Source organism: Chrysemys picta, chromosome 18, assembly GCF_011386835.1.
Source record: "Chrysemys picta bellii isolate R12L10 chromosome 18, ASM1138683v2, whole genome shotgun sequence".
Classification (NCBI taxonomy): domain Eukaryota; kingdom Metazoa; phylum Chordata; order Testudines; family Emydidae; genus Chrysemys; species Chrysemys picta.
The window spans coordinates 8,059,568-8,080,070 of record NC_088808.1 but is presented as its reverse complement, the minus strand read 5'-3'; the positions used below and the strand labels follow the sequence as shown (position 1 = coordinate 8,080,070).

Below are 20,503 nucleotides of genomic sequence, written 5' to 3'. Positions count from 1 at the left end.
AGGTTCTGAACCCCGTGGTTCCCAACACCAACACGGGCACGTCCCCTGGCTCCATGATGAGACGAGCTGAACAGGCAGCAGGGGAACATCCGAGCACAACTCCTGAGAGGGAAGGATGGGATTCTGCAGCGTGCTGGGCCTCTCCGGAGAGATGAGAATGGAGCAGAGGGTTCTGAGCATCAGCCCTGAAGGGGCTCAGCACGCTGATGGATCAGGCCCCAAATCAACACCCTGTCCCAGAGGGCAGACACATTGTCCCCACCCACAGCCTGAAATTACCTAGAAGGGCTCTGGATTACTAGACCCCCCAGCGTTTGGCAAGACAGGGTGGGAAGAACCAGCTGTCTCCATGAGGTCAGTGTTGGCTGGTAACTCCAAACACCACCTTCCCCGCACCTAGGCCCCGCTCCTCGCACTCGGATCCTTGGCTAGAGCGGGGGTGTAAGAAGGCCATTGCTGCAACAGGGCTGACAGCAGCTCTTTGCCTTCCTTGGCCTTTGCTGGGGACAGCCCTGTGCAGAGGAGAAAGTGCCAGCAGGAAGGAGAGAGCATCGGGGTCAGGGGAATCTGAAGAAGAGGAGGCCTGTAGGGAATACAACGCTGAGGGCCTGGTTCTTGGCACTGGGAGAGGTGGAATGAGCATCTCGGGGGGAGTGGGAAGAGCCCTGCTTGCCTGGAGAAGCCAGGAGTCTCCACAGTTGCTAAGGTTCTGTAATTATTAAAGTCGGAGCCAACTCCAACAGGGCTTCTCCTTGTTAGCATCCTTCTGAACCTCTCCCTCCCTCTTGAGCCCAGTGTAACTGGTGCAATGATTTGTTAGCTGCAGCATCATTAAGCCATAAGCAGGTTTTTCTGCACCATGTGACTGTCCAGAGCAAACATTTCTCTCCATACGAGCCTGCCCCATTTAGTCATTCTCGCCCGCTGTCTCCAAGGAGCCGTAAAAGCTGAGATGAGATAAATGTGCGAAAGCTGTTGGATAATCGCCCCAACCCCAGACCATCTTAATGAGATGAAATCTTCCTTCCAAGCCAAGGGTTTGGCCAGGCGACTGGCTGTGAAAGAGAGGTGGGGAAGGGTGACAGAGCTATACGCACGCCTGAATCAACAGGGACGGGCATTGTGCAGATGATGCAAAATGGGAAGGGGCCTTAGAGCTGCCTATTGTAATCTGGTTCCTGGTTTGCATGTTAGTTATTGGGGAGGGGTTTCAGTGCAAAGACCCTAAAATAATCCTGGATCCAATAAGATCTAAGCATTTCCTTAGCAGAGCTCCTTCTTATGACCTGCTGTGTGTTCTTAGACAGGAAGCTCTTTGGGGCAGAGACTGTATCTCCAACGCATGCCTGTAGTGTGCCTAGTGCAACGGGGCCCAGATCCCTGCCTGGACTCTTTAGCCACTGTGTCTAGGCAAATAATGATATTATTCTACAGCACATGTTGCATTGTCCAAGCCAGGACCAATTGAATAGGAAGGCAGCATGGTCTAGTAGCTGGGGGAATCCTGGTTTATATTCCAGGGTCCTGTCACACTGCTGTGTGACCTTGGGCAAGTCATTTCAACTTGTGGGACCCTCAGTTTATCCCCCTGTAAAATGGGGGTAATTATAACTATCCTGGAGGATGTGAAGGATGCTAGTGAGGAGCTTAGAGTCCCTCAGGATAGGTCTATGCTGCAATCAGGCGCGTGATTGCAGTTCGGGTAGATATATGCACGCTAACTTTAATCTAGCTTTTCTGGGTACCAAAAGCAATGAGGAACATGGACCCCAGTGCAGGCTAGCAATGACTGTTCATAGCCAGAGTCACTGGTTGGCTTGCACTGCTATGTCTTTACTGCTATTTTTAGTAAATAAAGCCATCACACCTCAGTTTGCAGCATAGACAAACCCGTACAGGAACGCTGCTAGGTCAGAGTGCCAATTTTGTATTGTTTGATTTCTCTCCTCCTAAATTTCAGGAGTCACAAGCGTGTTGATTTGGCTGGAAATGGGATGCTGAGTTCCCTGGTGCTCTCATTCTAGCTACGTTCACGGCCAGTTCTTACACGCTGCTTTTCTACTTCAAAAGGCTTAAGAATCCTGTTTGGGGATATTAGTGTGGAGTGACTATCAAGCTCTTTCTTCACAGCTTATTTATAAAGTCACTCATCTCAGAGGACGTACAAAACTAATCCCTCTCCCCACAGAGCGGAGGCACGTCTGTAACTGACACGTGGAGAAAGGAGTGGGTTAGAGGGGATTCTATTGGGGGTTTCCGTCTTGCTGGCTGACGTCCTTTCACTGTTTTGGTTTCTCTGACCTAGGAGCAAACCCTTGGTGCACTTCAAAGCCTTTGCACTGCACATCACCTGTGTAGTGAAAATAAACAGGGTGTTTTCAGTGAGGGAGGAGATGGGGTCCCATCAGCAAGTGGAATTCCAGCATCATTTCATTAGAGTGCCCTCCCACCCCGTCCCAATGCAATGTTTCCCCTGCAGGCTGCCTATGCGGCACCTTTGGGCTGAAAGAGAAGAGTCTGTGTGTAGGAGGAGCAAATTCTCACCTCAAAGGGAATCTCAAAAGATTCAATCAGGCCTCCAAGAATGACCAACCCCTGCATGGTGACGCCCATCCCAAAGTAATTGGACCAGCCCACGCTCTCCACCAGCTGACAGTCCACATGCAGCTCCAGTCTCTCGGAGGAGATGCTGAGGGCAACCTGATGCCAGTCCCCATCCCCCAGGATGGAAACTGGGAACCTGTGTGCCCCAGGTTGGGGACAGGAGAAAGACAGAATAGGAGGCTCAGACAGACACAAAACAACCAACATCTTATACCGGGCTGGGTTCACTGTTCGGTATTAGCAAAGGCCCCCTCAAAGGCTCACCCCCATTGTGCTATGCAGCCAGCTACCCTGGACGCACTGGATAATTACAAGCCAAAGGAAAGTCTCTCATGGAAATCTAACTCTTCCGTTACTTGGAACTGGGCAAATCATTGGGTTTTCAGAAATCAGAAAAAAAATGTTCAGTTTAGTTCTGAAAACTCAGGTCCCCCCTGCCCAGTGAGCATCCAAACCACCAGCCTATGGGCCATTCTGCTCTCCGTCTCTCCCACTGCAGCTGGTCCACTTCGTATAAATATTTGACTGTTCACTGGGCCAAAGAGAGTGAGAAGGACCCTGCTGCCTGGTGATGAAGCACTCGCCCAGCAGATGGGGATTTGTATAGTCTCTCTGCCTGATTCAGAGGACGGATTTGGAGGGAGGAGACCTGACTTCAGGGGCCGGTTTTGTTCAACATCTTTATTAATGATCTGGATGATGAGATCAATTGCACCCTCAGCAAGTTCGCAGATGACACTAAACTGGAAGGAGAGGTAGATACGCTGGGGTGACCTAGACAGATTGGAGGATTGGGCCAAAAGAAATCTGATGAGGTTCAACAAGGACAAGTGCAGAGTCCTGCACTTAGGACGGAAGAATCCCAGGCACTGATACAGGCTGGGGACCGACTGGCTAAGCAGCAGTTCTGCAGAAAAGGACTTTGGGATTACAGTGGATGAGAAGCTGGATGAGAGTCAGCAGTGTGCCCTTGTTGCCAAGAAGGCTAATGACATATTGGGCTGCATTAGTAGGAGCATTGCCAGCAGATCGAGGGAAGTGATTATTCCCCTCTATTCGGCACTGGTGAGGCTCCACCTGGAAGATTGCATCCAGTTTTGGGCTCCCCACTAGAGAAAGGATGTGGACAGATTGGAGAGAGTCCAGTGGAGGACAACAAAAATGATTAGGGGGCTGGAGCACATGACTTATGAGTAGGGTTACCATACGTCCTCTTTTTCCCGGACATGTCCGGCTTTTCGGCAGTCAAACCCCCGTCCGGGGGGAATTGCCAAAAAGCCGAACATGTCCGGGAAAATGGCGGCTCTGCTCCTCCCCGACTCTTCGGCTCTGTTTAAGAGCCGGGCTGCCCGAGCGCTACCGGCTTCGGGCAGCCCCAGTGCCTCCAGACCCTGCGCCCCCAGCCGGGCACTTCCCCTCCCGGGCTCCGGCGGCGCAGGGTCCGGAGGCACGGGGGCTGCCCGAAGCCGGTAGCGCTCGGGCAGCCCGGCTCTTAAACAGAGCCAAAGAGTCGGGGAGGAGCAGAGCTGCCGCGGCTGGAGGCTCTGCTCCTCTTCGGCTCGGTTTAAGAGCCGGGCTGCCCGAGAGCTACCAGCTTCGGGCAGCCCCCGTGCCTCCGGACCCTGCGCCGCCAGAGCCCGGGAGGGGAAGTGCCCGGCTGGGGGCGCAGGATCCGGAGGCATAGGGGCTGCCCAAAGCCCGAGCGCTACCGGCTTCACGGTTTGCTGGGCAGCCTCCAGACCCTGCGCCTCCGGCTGGGCGCTTCCCCTCCCGGGCTCCAGCTGCGCTGGGGAAGCGCCGGCTGGGGGCGCAGGGTCTGGGGGCTGCCCGGCAAACCCTGAAGCCGGTAGCGCTCGGGCAGCCCTTTCCCCGTGGCTGGGAGTGGGAGGGAGGAGGGGGCGGAGTTAGGGCGGAGTTGGGGCGGGGCTGGGGTGGGGAAATGGGCGGGGCCAGGGCCTGTGGAGGGTCCTCTTTTTTTATTTATAAGATATGGTAACCCTACTTATGAGGAGAGGCTGAGGGAACTGGGATTGTTTAGTCTGCAGAAGAGAAGAGTGGGGGGGATTTGATAGCTGCTTTCAACTACTTGAAAGGGGGTTCCAAAGAGTCTGGAGCTCGGCTGTTCTCAGTGGTGGCAGATGACAGAACAAGGAGCAATGGTCTCAAGTTGCAGTGAGGGAGGTGTAGTTGGATATTAGGAAACACTTTTTCACTAGGAGGGTGGTGAAGCACTGGAATGGGTTACCTAGGGAGGTGGTGGAATCTCCATCCTAAGAGGTTTTTAAGGCCCGGCTTGACAAAGCCCTGGCTGGGATGACTTAGTTGGTGTTGAACAGCCTAGAGCCTGGTAGGGAGGAGATCCGAGTTCAAATCCTTGCTCCAGAGTGAGGATTCGAATGTGGGTCTCCCTAGCCACTGGGTCAGGGTTATTAGGGACACAACACGGTTTTCTGAAGCTGACCTTGACAGCCTTTTCCCAGCCTAAACTAATCAGGTCATCAAATTCACATATTGTTTCAGATGGACCGAAACTGCATTTTTCAGCAAAAAAAACTATTTGTTTAAAAAAAAAAAAAAGTCAGTCAGCTCTCCTTGTAACAGACACGCACCGTCACTGCAGTCTCTAAGCGCTGGAATATTGTAGCTTTCCAGTACACTGGGGAATCTGTAGAAAAATCCCCCATCTAGTCAGTTACAGCCTCTTTCCCAAATGTCCATCTGTCCTGGGCAGGCCCCTGCATCCACTCATCCAGCCCCACTCCCTCTGCAGGGTAACACGTCATGTGGGCACTGAAGCCCTGGAATTGACTGCACTCTACTGATTATCTCCCAGTCAGCCACTTTCTCCAACGCTTTCCTTGGGTTTTGCAGCTGGTTTAGAGTCAACCTTTCCAGCTGGGATGGGGGGGGGGAAGGTTGGCTCTGGACATATCTTGCCTCACTGCAGACAGCAGCACGTCTGGACTTTCAAAGGCTCTTGCAAAGCAGAGATAATCCCATCCCCCCAAACTGAATGGTGTAGGGACCCTTTCCAAGCTGCCTGTGGAGTCTCAGCCTGGCTCTGATCCAGTGTCAGTTGGCTCTTTTATTTAGGCTGACACTTCCCCCACCCCAATTTCTCATACCCCCGGCTTTACACTGCGCAGATCCCCCCACCTGCCACATTGACGACACACTCGGCCCGTGAGGCCGTTTATAACCATCACTTTGCCATCGTGTCATCTGCAGCCCCGAGCCAAGGAATGACTGAATCCGGAGTAACGTTAACAGGTGATGGGTCACTGGGAACACAACTCCAGCTGCTGCTTTGGACCTTCCCTGCCTGCCAGTCAGCAGCGAAATAACTCAAGAAAACCAGTTATGAGGCGCTCGTGGACAAGGCAAGAAAGGGAGCCTCCCTCTTTCTTGGAGAGTGAGGAAAGGGGACTGGATCTCAGCCAGGTTCCTTGGAAAAGCCACGGCTGTGTCTGAGACAGGCTTTGAGGATTTCATTAGCAAAACAGATGCGACATTATGCACATCATGGCAAATAATCATAAAACCAGAGAAGTGTAATGTTGGAAGGGACTCAAGAGATTATCTTGTTCATCATCCTGTACTGGGCAGATTTAAATAAACCTAGACCATCCCTGACAAGTCTTTGTCCAACCTGTTCTTGGAAATCTCCAGTGATGGGGATTCCACAACCTCCCTTGGAAGCCTATCCTGGAATTTAACTATCCTTATAGTTTGAAAGTTTTTACTAATATCTAACCTAAACGTCCCTTGCTACCAACTAAGCTGCTATCTTCTTGTCTTACCCTCGGTGGACAAAGAGAGCAATTGATCGCTGTCGTCTTTATAACAATCTTTTGCGTATTCAAACACTTAGGTCCCCACTCACCCTTCTCTTTAGCAAACATGCCCATTTCTTTCAACCTTTAATAATAAATATTCCAAATGCCATCAAGTTCTTATACAGCACTCTTCATCGACAGATCTCAAAGTGCGGTACAGAGGTGGTCACCAGCATTACGCCCATTTTTACACATGGGGAAACTGAGTAACAGAGACAAGTGACTTGCCCAAGGCCACACAGCCATCTAATGGCAGAGCTGGGAATAGAATTTAGGGCTCCTGACTCCTAGTCCCATGCTCTAGCCACTAGGCCACAATCCCTCCCAAATGACCAGGTCAGAGTGTGATCTCAGTCCAGGATGAAAATAACGATTGCTAGGCCAATACCAAAGCACTCAATTTGCCATATTGAGGTGGGCGGGATCTATCCATCACACATGAACCATCCACGTAGCACGGTAGCCTGGATTCGCTGCAACTTATTTTCTTCCTCCAACCACTACATTTCAAAACTGTGAAGCATTCGCCGGGGGGGATACCTCAGTGGTTTGAGCATTGGCCTGCTAAACCCAGGGTTGTGAGTTCAATCCTTGAAGGGACCATTTAGGGATCTGGGGCAAAAATCTGTCTGGGGATTGGACCTGCTTTGAGCAGGGGGTTGGACTAGGTGACCTCCTGGGGTCCCTTCCAACCCTGATATTCTATGGTTCTATTAATCACTGGCATATGGACTCATAAGAGGTTTCCCAGGTGAAGAACAGTATTAAAGGCCTGCCTCACAAAGCCAACTGAAGTGTGGGCAGACAGACAGAACTCTCATATTTGTACCCACCAAGAGATTCTCTCTTCTGCCCCTATATGACGAATTAGTCATGGCTTGAGGCTTTTAGGCTACATCTATACTAGGAGGTAGGGGTGTGATTCCCCTGCTTGTGTACAGATACTCGCACTAGCTCTCATCAAGCTAGTGTGAGTATAAATAGCGGGGTAGCTGCAGAAGCATGGGGAGCGGCAAGGAAGGCATGGCTTAGCTGTCCTGAGTACCAAACCAGTTCATACTCGGCATGTACTTCCACTGCCGCTACCAGTGCTACACTGCTATTTATACGCGTGCTAGCTCCATAAGATCTAGTACGAGCACGTGCGCACAAGCAGGGGGAAATCACATCCCTAGCTCCTAGTGTAGACGTGGCCTTAGAACAACAGCTCCACAGTACGTCCTGGTGACTAACGCTTCCTCCCTCCAAACAATTTCCAACCCAAACGGGGTGGATGGGGGAGTAACCCCGTTTCTCCAAGGGGGGCTCTGCTCCCTGAACAGTAGGAGAGAGCGCTAATATGCTGTCTACCCAGAACTATGTCAAAGTGGGGAGATGTCCAATCTCAGGCACAACCGGCAGGAGGATAGTATCAAATGCTCTAGGGCAAAACCAGGAGCACACCCTCCCACTTAACCTAGAAAATCTGCCAAAGCAGCCTTCACCTGAGTGGATGTGAGACTAACACACAGGCCCTGTCCTGTCAACTCACCTGCATCAGTAAGTTGCAGTGAGCTCACCCTTCAATAGCCCAAGCAGGGGAAAAGGGTATCGGACAACCAACTTTTGTTTGGTACAAGTAGCAGAGATGCTGCTTTGCGACCAGAGGGGCCCTGCCTCAGATGTCAGCAGGGACAGACCCTTGGAGAACTTTGAGGGGACATGACCAGCCGGACCGGCCCTGCCTGCCACACTCCTGTTGACTAAAGACTCTGAGTTTTGTTGCATCACCAACCTTCTTCCCTGCTGTGATCTAAGAACCTCTTAATTCCAACTAGCGAGGGGGTTCCAGGAACATCTTGATTCTGGTCTGTACATTCTGATTCACCAAAGAATGTCATGTGAGGTCTTAAATGAAAGCCGGGGTCACACTGGTCATTGATATCATTGTGAAATGTATATAGAGATACTGTGTAAGGAGTTACGTACATATACTAAAAATATGATCTTCGAGTCCGTAACAAGGCATGAGTCAGCAGCAGAGGTGAAAAAACAGGGTGTTCTGTCAGAAAAGAGATGTTTATTCACCTCTCTCTCTGGCAGGATGCAACTTAGGCACGGTACGCTAACACAATGGATTTACGTCAGCGAACAGATGCAAAGTCAAAAGGGAAGCAGCACGCGGGAAAACCAAGCCCCAGGTAGTTATCCCGTCTCTAAGGGCAGACAATGAACTTTGTGGGGGGTATAAGTAGACGACAAAGACGACACCCCTCATCATGTACATAGGAATAAATGGACAGTGCATTTACATTGATGAAGACGGGGTCTCAGACAACCTTGGCTGGAAAGCTGCAAAAGACATTGGGTGAGATAAACTTTAGACAGGTTAGCCTGTTCTTTAAGTATAGCCTCTAGAAAGCATGCGATTTTGTTTTTTAGGTAACCCTTTGTTTCCAATATCACTTGAATCTGGAATCTTTGATAATAAATTTGTTTTTGTTTTCATTATATCGAAGAGCGCTGATATTAAGCAAAATGCTGGAACAGAGCTGAATCTTACTGACTGGTGTGTATACTGCTTCTTGGGGGACAGCAGACCTGATATTTCTGTGAGCAGCCTAGGGCTGGATATCACGGGGAAACACTTCAAAGGGACTCTGGGACTGGGGTGCAGACACCCAGTGAAGCACAAGCAAGACTCCTTCATGCTGGAGGCAGGGGGTAACAAGGTGACTCAGTCCCTGGCACCCCGAGAACCTTCACACCTGCCAACTAATCTCTCATGGCTGGAGCTAGAGCATGTCTCCATATGCAAAAGACCACAGTTCTACATTTTCAGATAGGCACCTGAGAGTGCAGTGGATGGATATGTGGGTGCAATCCCGTGATTACCAGCAAAAAACACGTAGCAGCTCTAGCATTCACGGATAGCTCCACGCTCGTGACCCGGCGTGCCTAGTAGTTACCCCTTTGCACCCACCGCTAAGTATGCGACAGGCTCAGCTTCGCTGCCTGCCTTTGGAAACTCCTCCCCAGCCCCCCATATTTTGGGGTAGAGAAAGAAGAGAGCTAAGATGGAACTTACTCATAATGTCGCCTCCTAGTGGTGACAAAGACCAAGGCAAGGGGGTTAATCCTGATCTGGAACAGCACATGGCTACGATGACTGAGGATCGTCAAGAGGCTGGTCTCCTCCTTCAGAGAATACTTAAGTTTCAGCAACACGCTCAGCTCATCTGCAAACCTAGGAGAGGGAAGCAAGCCACAGCGTCCTGTAGCGTCCGATGTAATAAACGGAATGTTCATTCATTCTCTATAATTTGACGCACAAAAACTAAGCTAAAAGAACATTATGCTCATGGCAAAGTCAAGCACCGAAAAGTTACGAAACGCCAGAATTAAGGAAGCTGTAGCACAGGCTTCAGTATGGGCAACACAAGCCCACCTGGCCCCCCGGGGTAGGTATTTGCTTGTGCAGCTGGCGTTGAAGCCCACGCCGTGGCTTCTTCCCCTCTACTTGCAGGGGGACGTCTACACAAGCCGCCAGGCACAACCCCAGCGGCAATGACAACATTACCCCAAGAAGGAGAGCTGAGGGAGGAATGAGGTTTTTAAAAGACCAAATCACCAGACATGCAGGGAGTCCGCTTGTAAGAACCCCTGGACAAGCAGCCTACCTGTCCCCAAAGGCCTCCCGGGTGGGGATGCTGAGGGTGGAGTACTGTCCAACCTCCAAGACACTGCAGTTGGCTTCGTCATAACTGAGGGAAATATTGCTGAAGTCCCGGGCGGAAGAAGTCAGTTTGTCCAGCAAGTTCACTTCATCTGCATGGGGGCAAAAAGGAAAGAGAGAGAGAGAGACTAAATGTTTCATGCATCCTCCCGCCAGAGTGCCGCTCACATCATTAGCCACTGGTAAGGTGCTCTGGTGTATGGGAGGCCGCGGGAACATGGTCCCCCATAGCTAGCAGCCCTTTGAAAGGGTTTTCAGGAAGAGAATGATCATGTCCGGGAATCTTCCTGCCCGGAGGAGTGTCACTGAGCTGTAAGAATCACTGACATAGAGTCTCAGCCAAAGACCTGCTTATTCCAGAATGACCTCTGAATTTAGGGAGATAGAAGGACTCAAAACACTGCCTAGTGGATTAAACAGTATAGTACATCTTAAGGGGATGGGACGGTATTTCTAATTAATATCCCCCAGCCACATACCCACTGTGACAAAGTTCCTCCTCTATCTTGGTGGGTCCTGTACTTATTGGCGGATTTTCTTGCCTCAGAGATTCACCATGTGGGTTGGGGAACAGCCCAGAGACTGTCCCCTCTGGAAGAACCCACAGTCCAGGTCAATTGGGAGGTTTGGGGGGAACCCAGGCCCGCCCTCTACTCCGGGTTCCAGCCCAGAGCCCTGTGGACTGCAGCTGTCTATAGTGCCTCCTGTAACAGCTGCATGACAGCTACAACTCCCTGGGCTACTTCCCCATGGCCTCCTCCAAACACCTTCCTTATTCTCACCACAGGACCTGCCTCCTGATGTCTGATAACGCTTGTGCTCCTCAGTCCTCCAGCAGCACACCCTCTCACTCTCAGCTCCTTGCACCTCTTGCTCCCAGCTCCTCACACTCACACCACAAACTGAAGTGAGGTCCTTTTAAAACCCAGGTGCCCTGATTAGCCTGCCTTAATTGATTCTAGCAGCTTCTTCTTCATTAGCTCCAGGTGTCCTAATTAGCCTGCCTGCCTTAACTGGTTCTAGCAGGTTCCTGACTACTCTAGTGCAGCCCCTGCTCTGGTCACTCAGGGAACAGAAAACTACTCATCCAGTGACCAGTATATTTGCCCTCTACCAGACTCCTGTACCCCGGTGGGCCAGCCTTTATTCTACTCTGATCCCGAAGCCCACCGGGGACATACGTTTGCGGCTCCTTCACGGAGCCGTGAGCATGGGCGTGTACTTGGCGGGTTTACCCCTATCCCAGACACCTGCCCCTTCTGCGGCGTGAGGGAAACCCTGGTGCATGTTTACCTGGAGTGCGCCAGGCTGCAGCCCCTATTCCGGCTCCTCAAGGATATTTTGTTACGATTTTGGTTGCCCTTTTCCCCTCACCTTTTTATTTATGCACTCCCTATCCGTCACCCCACAAAGTCACGGGACCTCCTGGTCAACCTCCTCCTGGCCCTAGCAAAATTGGCCATCTATAAAACCAGGGAGAGGAGGTTGGCCGATGGAGTCTCCTGTGACTGTGGGGCCTATTTCCGGTCCTCCGTTCGTTCACGTACCGGGCAGAGTTCCTCTGGGTGGCGTCCACTGGCTCCCTTGACGCCTTCGAGGAGCAGTGGGCACTGTCCGGGGTTCTCTGCTCGGTGTCCCCGTCTGGTTCCCTTCTTTTGACCCTTTGACCTCACTCCTGTCCCTGTTCTTTTATTAGTTGTCCCCCGTAATTTTTTGGTCTCCAGGCCCTGTGGACCCCCCTTAGGCTGGGGGGGATCCTTTAGCACATCCTGGATCCCAATAGGACCAGACTCCTGTACCCCACTGGTCTGGGTCTGTCACACCACCTACAACCTCTGCTCGACCTAGGACATGGGCGGCAAACTTTTTGGCCTGAGGGCCATATTGGGTTTCTGAAATTGTATGGAGGGCTGGTTAGGGGAGGCTGTTCCTCTCCAGCCAGGATGGCCCAGCCCCAGCCCCATCCGACCCCCCCTGCTTCGCACCCCCAGACAGCCACCCCAGGACTCCTGTCCCGTCCACCTCTCCCTGTCCCCTGACCGCCCGGAACCCCTGCCCGACTGCCCCCCGCCGCTCAATCCAACCCCTCTTCTCATTCCTGACTGCCCCGCGGGACCCCTACCCAATCCAGCCACCCCTTCTCCGTGTCCCCTGACAACCCCCAGAACCCCTGCCCCTGACTGCCCCCCGCCACCCCATCTAACCCCCCGCTTCCTGACTGCTCCCACAAAACCCCTGTCCCCATTCAACCCCCCGTTCCCTGCTCTCTGACTGCCCTGCCCCCTGACCACCACCCCCAACTCCCCTGCCCTCTATCCAACCCCCCTGCTCCCTGCCCCCTCTGCAAGAGCCCTGCTACCCAGAGCATTGCGCCCACAGCGCAGCGAGCTTAGACCGCGGGGGAGGGCGAACGGCAGGGGAGGGGCTGGGAGACAGTCTCCCGGGCCAGGAGCTCAGGGGCTGGGCAGGAGGGTCCCGTGGGCCGGATGTGGCCCGTGGGCCGCAGTTTGCCCACCTCTGACCTAGGGTGACCAGATGTCCCGATTTTATAGAGACTGTCTGGGTTTTTGGGACCTTTTGGGCTTTTTCTTATATAGGCTTTATTACCCCCCAACCCCGTCCCAATTTTTCACACTTGCTGTCTGGTCACCCTAGCTCCACCCAGCTAAAGGGTTTGTGTTAACTGCCTTTCTCCTCACTGCCCTATGAAGCTTTGCATTGCATCGTCCATAAGGATACCGCTATGTTCCCAGGCATGTCTGGAAACTAGCTCTCCCTCTGGTCCCCTCAGTCTAACAGGACCCCCGCCATTCCCACAGCGGGTTTTTAGTATCCCAGACAAGAAGGACACCTGTAGCTTTGCAGGCGATTATAAGAAAAGGGTGAGGATCCCAGTCATTTCTGTGATTGGCTGTCATGGCTGGGGAACGGCCACACCCCTTTTGCCAGGTCAGAGGGACGCTCTCGAATGGCACTGAACTGCTACCTGGAAATTACAATGGATGAAAAAAAGGTTCCTCTCCAAAAGCTTGTATCCCACGTGCTACAAAATGAGCCATGACAATGTCCAAGCAAGAAGTGAGGAAAGGTTCCTGCAACATCAGCGAGACGGGCAACCCTTCTGCGGGAACCCCCAGCAGGCAGAGGGAAGGAAGGACCGTAGCAAGGCATCAGCACAGCATGCTGGCGGGAATGCAGTTTCCCAGGGAGAGCAGATCACGCTTCAGATGGAAAGCGCACCAGGGACAACTAGGGCTGAGCATAGCAGCCCTTTGCTCTGGGAGTGGGAACAAGCACCAGACAGCTGCATTCCACGGGCAAAGCCACTGCAGCTGTGTTGCGGCCAGAACACCCAGAGCTTGCCCGGCCGACACGCGTGTGCACGTATGCAGACTGTCCTGTCCTGTCCCTTCCACAGCAAGGTCAGGGGCCTTGGGCAAGCTACTCTTGTGACTTCAGGAAAGAGTTTAATTGCTACTGCCAAGAGCAGCAAAAGCCAGGGCACTCTGCCGTGAGACCTCGCCATCCCGGGCCCGGTCGCTTAATCCAGGCTGTGGACAAAACTGTTGGCTTCAGACCTGAATCGTCTCACTTCTTGAACCGACTCTGGGCGGTTTGTATAAACATGGGTCCAGTTTCAAATAATCTGGACTCTGCATGAATTCTACCCAATCATTTTAATGCAGGTAGCGGGGCAAACTGTGTCATTTGGTGAGCAGGAAAGTTAACAACAGTTTGAGCAAAACATTTGCAATGCCAACAGCCAGCGAGCTGAAAAGGAGAAGGTTCAGCCATGGGGCTGGGGCAGGGAAGGCAACATCAACTCCAGTGTGGTTACATTGGATTTCTATGTCCCCAAGAAAGGAGAGCAACCACATGGTAATATGGAGCCAAAGAGAAGCCAGATTCCCCCTTCCCCATGAACAATTAAGAGTGGGCCAAGGCTACCATACCGATAATGGAAATGCGTTTGAAACGACATTTGGAACCAAGCTCATGAAGTTGTCTGAACTTTAAAAAACAGTGGGTCTCAGCCTTTTCTAAACCATGACCTCACTTTGCAAGAGCAAAAACCTTCGGGGTCTCCCTCCCGCCCCATCTAGCCATAAAGGAAAGGGTCATGACCCCCTGAAGTCTGTTCACAACCCCCAGGTTGAGAATCCATGCTGTAAATCAAAGAGTTTCAGCAAAGCAGAAGTCAGACTGGAAAGGAAGGCAGAGAAAATACAATCAGAGAGTAAGCAGTGCCCTAGGAATCTTCCACGCTAGTGCTGTTTGTACACACCACTAGGAATCCAGCCGCTGAATTCCCAATGAGCCTGGGTATTTCTGCCAGTTCAGATCTCAGAAACCATCACATTCAGCAGTGACCAGTATTCTGGCTGGTCTACGATTAGATGGTGCATGGAAGAGATTCAACTCCAACTCCTGATGAAGGGCATTGATAGGGGAGCACACACAGACACACAGCCAGTGATGTAACTGCTCGAGAGGACTTCAGTCTCCAGTGATGTCCATCCAGCATCAGCATTTAATGGGGGGGGGGGGGGGGAATAGCTCAGTGGTTTGAGCATTGGCCTGCTAAACCCAGGGTTGTGAGTTCAATCCTTGAGGGGGCCACTTAGGGATCTGGGGCAAAAATCAGTACTTAGTCCTGCTAGTGAAGGCAGGGGGCTGGACTCGATGACCTTTCAAGGTCCTTTCCAGTTCTAGGAGATGGGATATCTCCATTTAAAAAAAAAAAAAAAAAGCCTAGATGAGAAGAAGCCCCAATGCTGACAGACAGCAGGACCCCAAATTACTTGTAAATCACCCGGATTGCCCCCATTGTTACAGAATGAAGATGACCACCACTGACCTTCGCAGATTAGACACCCCAGGTGGCTTCTCTTGCTGGTGGCGCAGTTACAGACACAGCCAAGCAAGACCGTGAAATACGCCAGCTGTGAAATCATGTCGCCAAACCGTCAGCTACAGAACTGATCAGCTCCATAGAAACCCCCAGCCCCCACTCAAGCTGAATAATGGCTGCCGTTGCAAATTAAGTCATCCAGCTCTTATCTTAGCATGTTTAACATTCATACTGTGGTAGTGCCTAGAGGCACCAACTGAGATCGGGGCCCCACCGAGCAGGTGCTGGGCATACCCATTGTGAGAGGGAGTCCCAGCCCCAAAGAGGTTACAGTCGAAATAGACACGACAGACAGAGGGCAGGAGGAGAAAGAGGCAAAGTGACTTCCCCAAGGTCACACAGCAAGTCAGTGGCAGAGCCAGGAATAGACTACAAGTCTCTCTACTCACAGTCCAAGTGTCTCTATCCACCATCACCCCGTTGCAATCCATACAGCAGATTGAACAACACAGGCTCTAGCATCCAAAACTCGGAGCTATTGATAAGCACGGCCTAGCTCAGTGCTTTGGAAAGAAATTTGGGACACCCTGCTATGAAAGGCACTGTCTAAAGCCAAACGACGTTCTGGGCCAACTGCAGTCATGGTGCCCAGTTCAGATACGGCTTACACCAGAGTAAGGTAGGAGTAACTCCATGGAAGTCAAGAGTTACGCTGGCATAAGTAAGATGAGAACCAGGCCATGCGTACAGATCAATGTGCACGTGTTCAACTCTCAGCTCAAGGAACATCCATCTGTCCGTGGGTTTTACACTGACACCCATCAGCGCAGCATCTGAGCGTCATCCATGTGTAATCAACGTGTCAGTCAGTCTCACCTCTGCAGAGCAAATGGGTTTGCTCTTGTAGCCAGGCACTTTCTTTGCCTCACAGAAGGAAAAGACCAGTGCTGTCTGACCTCTCTGGTATTTCTAGAGTGCATGCCTGCATAGCCAAGTCCTTTCTCTTCCCTCACCTAGTGCTGGAGCGTCTCTCAAGCTAGCTCTCTCCCCTTCATTTTCTTGCTCCTCTCTTTCCAGCCAATTCTTTCTCCCACCCTACCCCCAGACCTATTGGATGTTCTACAGGAATGTGTGCACAGCAGCTGTCTCGTTTAAAGCAGGGTCCCTAGGCTCCAGTGCCTATCAGCAGCTGCAGCTCTTCTCAGACCTCTGGGGCTGAACCTTCTAATAAACCCAGCGTTTCCAGCCCCAAATAAATCAGCAACGGGAACGTCGGGGCAGCTTATGCAGCGTGGTTTCTTGCAGGGTGTGTTTCTGTTTTGCGGAGAGGCGGATTTCAAACGTTAAGGGATTTCCATTCTTAGAATGCCCCAGACTCAAGCTCTTATCTCCCGGTCAAATCCTGAAGTGATTGCCACCAGGTAGCTCTGCAAGGTCAGCAGGACACCCTTCCCCACCGGGGTCGGCTTTACCTTGATGTAAACCTACAGTGCCTCGCCTCCACTGTGGTTGTTACAATGGGAGAACCAAGGGTATGTTCGTTCCTCCGCAGTAAACTTGCACCTTTTCTTAGCAGTGCAGACAAAGCCTCAGTACCTTGCTCCTATTGCTTTTCAAAAGCCCCTAACGGAGAGGGGCAAGACGGCCTGACCGATCATCAATGCTCACACCTTAGATCTACAGGTGGCAGATTACCCTGATTACCCTGGAGCATCCGCCTCAGCCCGCTCCTCCCCTGGGTGCCAGATCCATCAGGACGCCACCTTTCTCGAGGTACCCTCTTGTTCTCTCCGTTTCACAAAGAAAGAATAAAGAAAGCAAGTCTCTAGCCCTTACAGCTGCGAAGAAAACCTCCAGGACATGAGCCAAGTGCAGCGGTTGCAGCGGCGTCTGCAGAGAGTCTGACACAAGGACAAAGCCTTTCAAAAGCGACCCGTGATTTTGGGTGCCTCCCTTGAGACGCCTTAAAGGAGCTGGATTTGCAGATGGTGGGTGATCGGCTTTTCCTGAACACCAGGCTACTTTAAAGGCATCTCAAATTGGGGACCTACATAGGTCCACACTGCACAGTTACCCAGGGCTCTTACCTGGTGTGGCGGGGCGACAACTCACCGGCACGGCGCCTCCTGCTGGTCATCTTGGGAATTAGCTCTTCCAGCCCAGAGTGCCCTCTGCGGGACGGTGTCTCGCCTGCTGCTGGCCCCGTATCCTTCCCAGACCCCAGTGCCTTTTGCCCAGGGGTTCTGCCCACCGCAGCACTCCCCAATCTGGGTCTCCCCTCTCAGGGGAACTCCCAACCCTCTATCCCCACCTCACCTCAGTGGCTACTGCCAGTCACCATCTAGCCCCCGCTCACTGGGGCAGACGCAGTCTGTAAACCACTCATCATCAGCAAGGGAGGTTGGACTAGCTGCCTCTGCCTATCTCTGGGCTGCCCCTCTGCAGACCTAGTGCCCTCTTGTGGGCCCTTAACTCAGCCTGCATCCTGGGGCTTTGCTAGGCTGGAGCTCCCCAGCTCCCTCTGCCCCTCCCCAGCACTGCTCCACCTTAGGTACCCTCCTCAGCTCCCGGGCAGCCAGGTCCTTCTCTGTCAGGAAGCGAGAGTGTGTGTTTTCTCAGCCTCTGGCCCTCAGCCCTCTTATAGGGCCAGCCATGGCCTGATTGGGGCATGGCCCCACCTGTGGCTGCTTTCCCCCAATCAGCTTTTCCTTTCCCAGCTGCAGCCCTGTTTTAACCCCTCCAGGAAGGAGCTGGATGTCCACCCTGCTACACCTGGGATGTAGCCTTGACCCCCTACCATCCACACAGAAAAACCTCTAACGTGGTTTTGGAAGGGCTTTAAGCCCAGATAAGCTGACCCAGCTGGGGGAGAAACAGGGGGTTAAAGCCTGGACTCTGCTTGCAGTGAGGACGCAGGCTAAGGATGCAGTGAGAAGACCCGTGCCCAGAGTCCAGTCGGCTGCTGTGCTCGGGGCAGGAAGCCAGGACCCCAGGGGGCAGCCCAGGGCGCCAGGCTGGCTTGGAGGCGAGACCCGGCAGCAACCCGGCTGGGGAGCCAGTAGCTTTCTTGTCAATGTAACGCTTCCAGCTCACATCAAGGAGGAAGAGGTGGCGTTATTTCAGGAATCGAAGGCCACCGAAGCAGCGGGTGGGGAGGTGAGTCACCCCAGGACACAGCGTTTCTGCCTCTGGGATCTCTATGACCACATCCCTTGTTTCTGCCTTGACCTGCACGACACATGACAGGAAATAACCCATTCCCAGCCAGGGGGCTGGGAGAAGGTAATTATCTCAGACAACACCCCGCTGGGCCCACCTGGCACAAACGCGCTGGGTTTTCATGGAGCCAGTAATGCAATAGGTGGGAGGGCGTGGACAATCTGACTTGATTACTTGACAGCGGGAGCCCTGCCAGTACCATCTGCACTAGCGTCTGCAATCGCTTGGCAGACATCCAGCCTCTGCTTTCACTCCAATTCCCACTGTAGATGAGGTGTGAGATTTATTCCAGGGCACACGAACACCCTAGGGCACGCTGCAGCTTGTCAGGCTATATACACGAGGCACAGATCTGCGGCTCTGGCGAATAACAAGCCAATTGAGCAGAAAGCTGTTTTGATCCAGTTCACACGCCGTATGTAACCGTTCTGCCGTCAGGCTCCTCAAAGAGCTTTTCTAGGGAGCAGAGCCCAGTGGGAGGATTAGGGATCTGCAGGGGAGACTCGTGGCTTTTGCCCCGCTCTCAATGTGAATAGATAAAGTGAGGGGGGTGGATGTCCGTGCAGTTCCCAGTGGGCCTGAGTCCGCAACACTCCACCACCACTAACCGATCTCCTCATTGGCAGTTTCAGAAGCGGGACTGTGGACCGGACGCACCCTACAGGATGAACTATCTTCCCACACTTAGGCCCCGATTCAGGAAAGCTTAACTTTAACCACATATTTACGTGCTTTTCTGAATAGGCATCTGTGCTTAACTTTAAGCAAATGCCCAAATCCCAAAATAAGCACAGGCTCCTATCCTGGAAAGCATTTAAGCACATAGTTAAAGCTAAGCACGTGCTTAAATGCTTTCCTGAACAGGGACCCTAGAGATGTCCCCCTCCAGGGTTGGGGCTCAGCATCACAGCAGGAGAGTGTGGTCGTCATACCAGTACTGTAGGTGCTCTGCGTACACAGAGAAGGCACCGTTCTTTGCACTCCTTTCACTGGCCTTAAAAACAACAATTGACCCAAAAAAAAAAAAATTAAGCATGAAATTAACAAAATCCCTTTTAAACTAGATTCAGACCAAAAAGGGAGCACGGCTACATTCCAAAGTGTGGAAGAGCAGAACATACCACACGGTCCCATCCTGATCTGGGAGGGCCAGTACACCAAGTGGTCATGCAAGAGTACAACTTGTCTGCAGAAATAGCAGTCGCACCAGCACCCAATCGTGGTGACACCATCTGTGCTTTCAAAGTGCATATAGCAGGGGTCCCTCAAAGGAGGAGGTAAGGATGCAGAGAGTGAAATGAGGGAGAAAATAATAAAAAAATACCCATTAACCTGAAGGCAAGAAACTAAAGGTAAGTAATTTTGGTACCCAAGATACATCTTTGTATTTGGGTGAGATCAGCACTTAGAAACCATGGCGACGGGCAGTGTGGAAATACCGTGGGCCATCAGACACATTTACTGCCTCCCCACCATTCGCTAGCTGAGTTGATGTTTAAATAAATGACATCTCACTCCCAGAGACACCAGCTTTCATTAAGAGGTGGCCAGGGGGATCCAAACTAGTGTATCACCTCCCCGGGGTGCAGATGCTGCCCTTCTGCATTAACTTCACACTGCAGCACTTTTCCATAGGAGCAGCAGGTTTCCATTTATTTATTTAAGCCGAGCCTCATCTGGCTAATTTCTGCTCTGTCAGGATAAGCCAGCAGGCCTCAGCAACCCGCTTGAGCAGGCAGAGAAGAGACTTGTGCTACAAGAGAGAACAAACACGATCCTCTCAAGTGGCTTAAACAAGCAACCGCTCTCGGCACTGACATCTCTATTGCGATGCACTGGCTCTGCAGAGGAGATTGCGGCAAGGCAAGCTCATGTAAGCAGCCTTCGTGGTGTGTTCAATCCAGCCGAACTGGGTAACTTCTGCTCCTGAGATTAACCCAGGGAAATGCTACTTCCCGCTCACCTTTGCTATTTGGTAGTTACAAGGACATTAAGGGACTCAGAACAGTTTTCAAAATATTTCTCTTCCATTGTAGTTCAGCACCTGCTGGAAGTTTGAAAGAGACCCGTTACCTCTGGAAGGGATATGGAGACTCCTGATTCAGGGCTTATGCTAATCTTTAACTAGTAGTGATCAGGATGAGACCCTCATGGGAGGCAGGTTATCCCACATCTGCCTTCTGCAAAGTTTCTTGCATCTTCCTCTAAAGCAGTGCATGCTCACTAGAGCTGGGATGAGTAACTGGTTTTTCAGTTTGGTGGCGACATCAGAAAAAT

The 20,503-nt window shown here is 52.0% G+C and overlaps 1 protein-coding gene across 3 annotated transcripts in view; it reads right to left on the bottom strand.

The window, feature by feature from the left end:
- The window catches only part of COL27A1 (collagen type XXVII alpha 1 chain), a 253,052-nt gene that overhangs the window by 164,433 nt on the left and 68,116 nt on the right, over positions 1–20,503 (bottom strand). For all 3 annotated transcript variants that reach the window (XM_005309140.4, XM_065571907.1, XM_065571906.1), the window contains exons 2-4: positions 10,100–10,247; positions 9,508–9,666; positions 2,545–2,740 (exon numbers count right to left, since the gene is read on the bottom strand). In XM_005309140.4, coding sequence (XP_005309197.4) covers positions 2,545–2,740; positions 9,508–9,666; positions 10,100–10,247 — 503 coding nt within the window. The remainder of the gene's footprint in view (positions 1–2,544; positions 2,741–9,507; positions 9,667–10,099; positions 10,248–20,503) is intronic.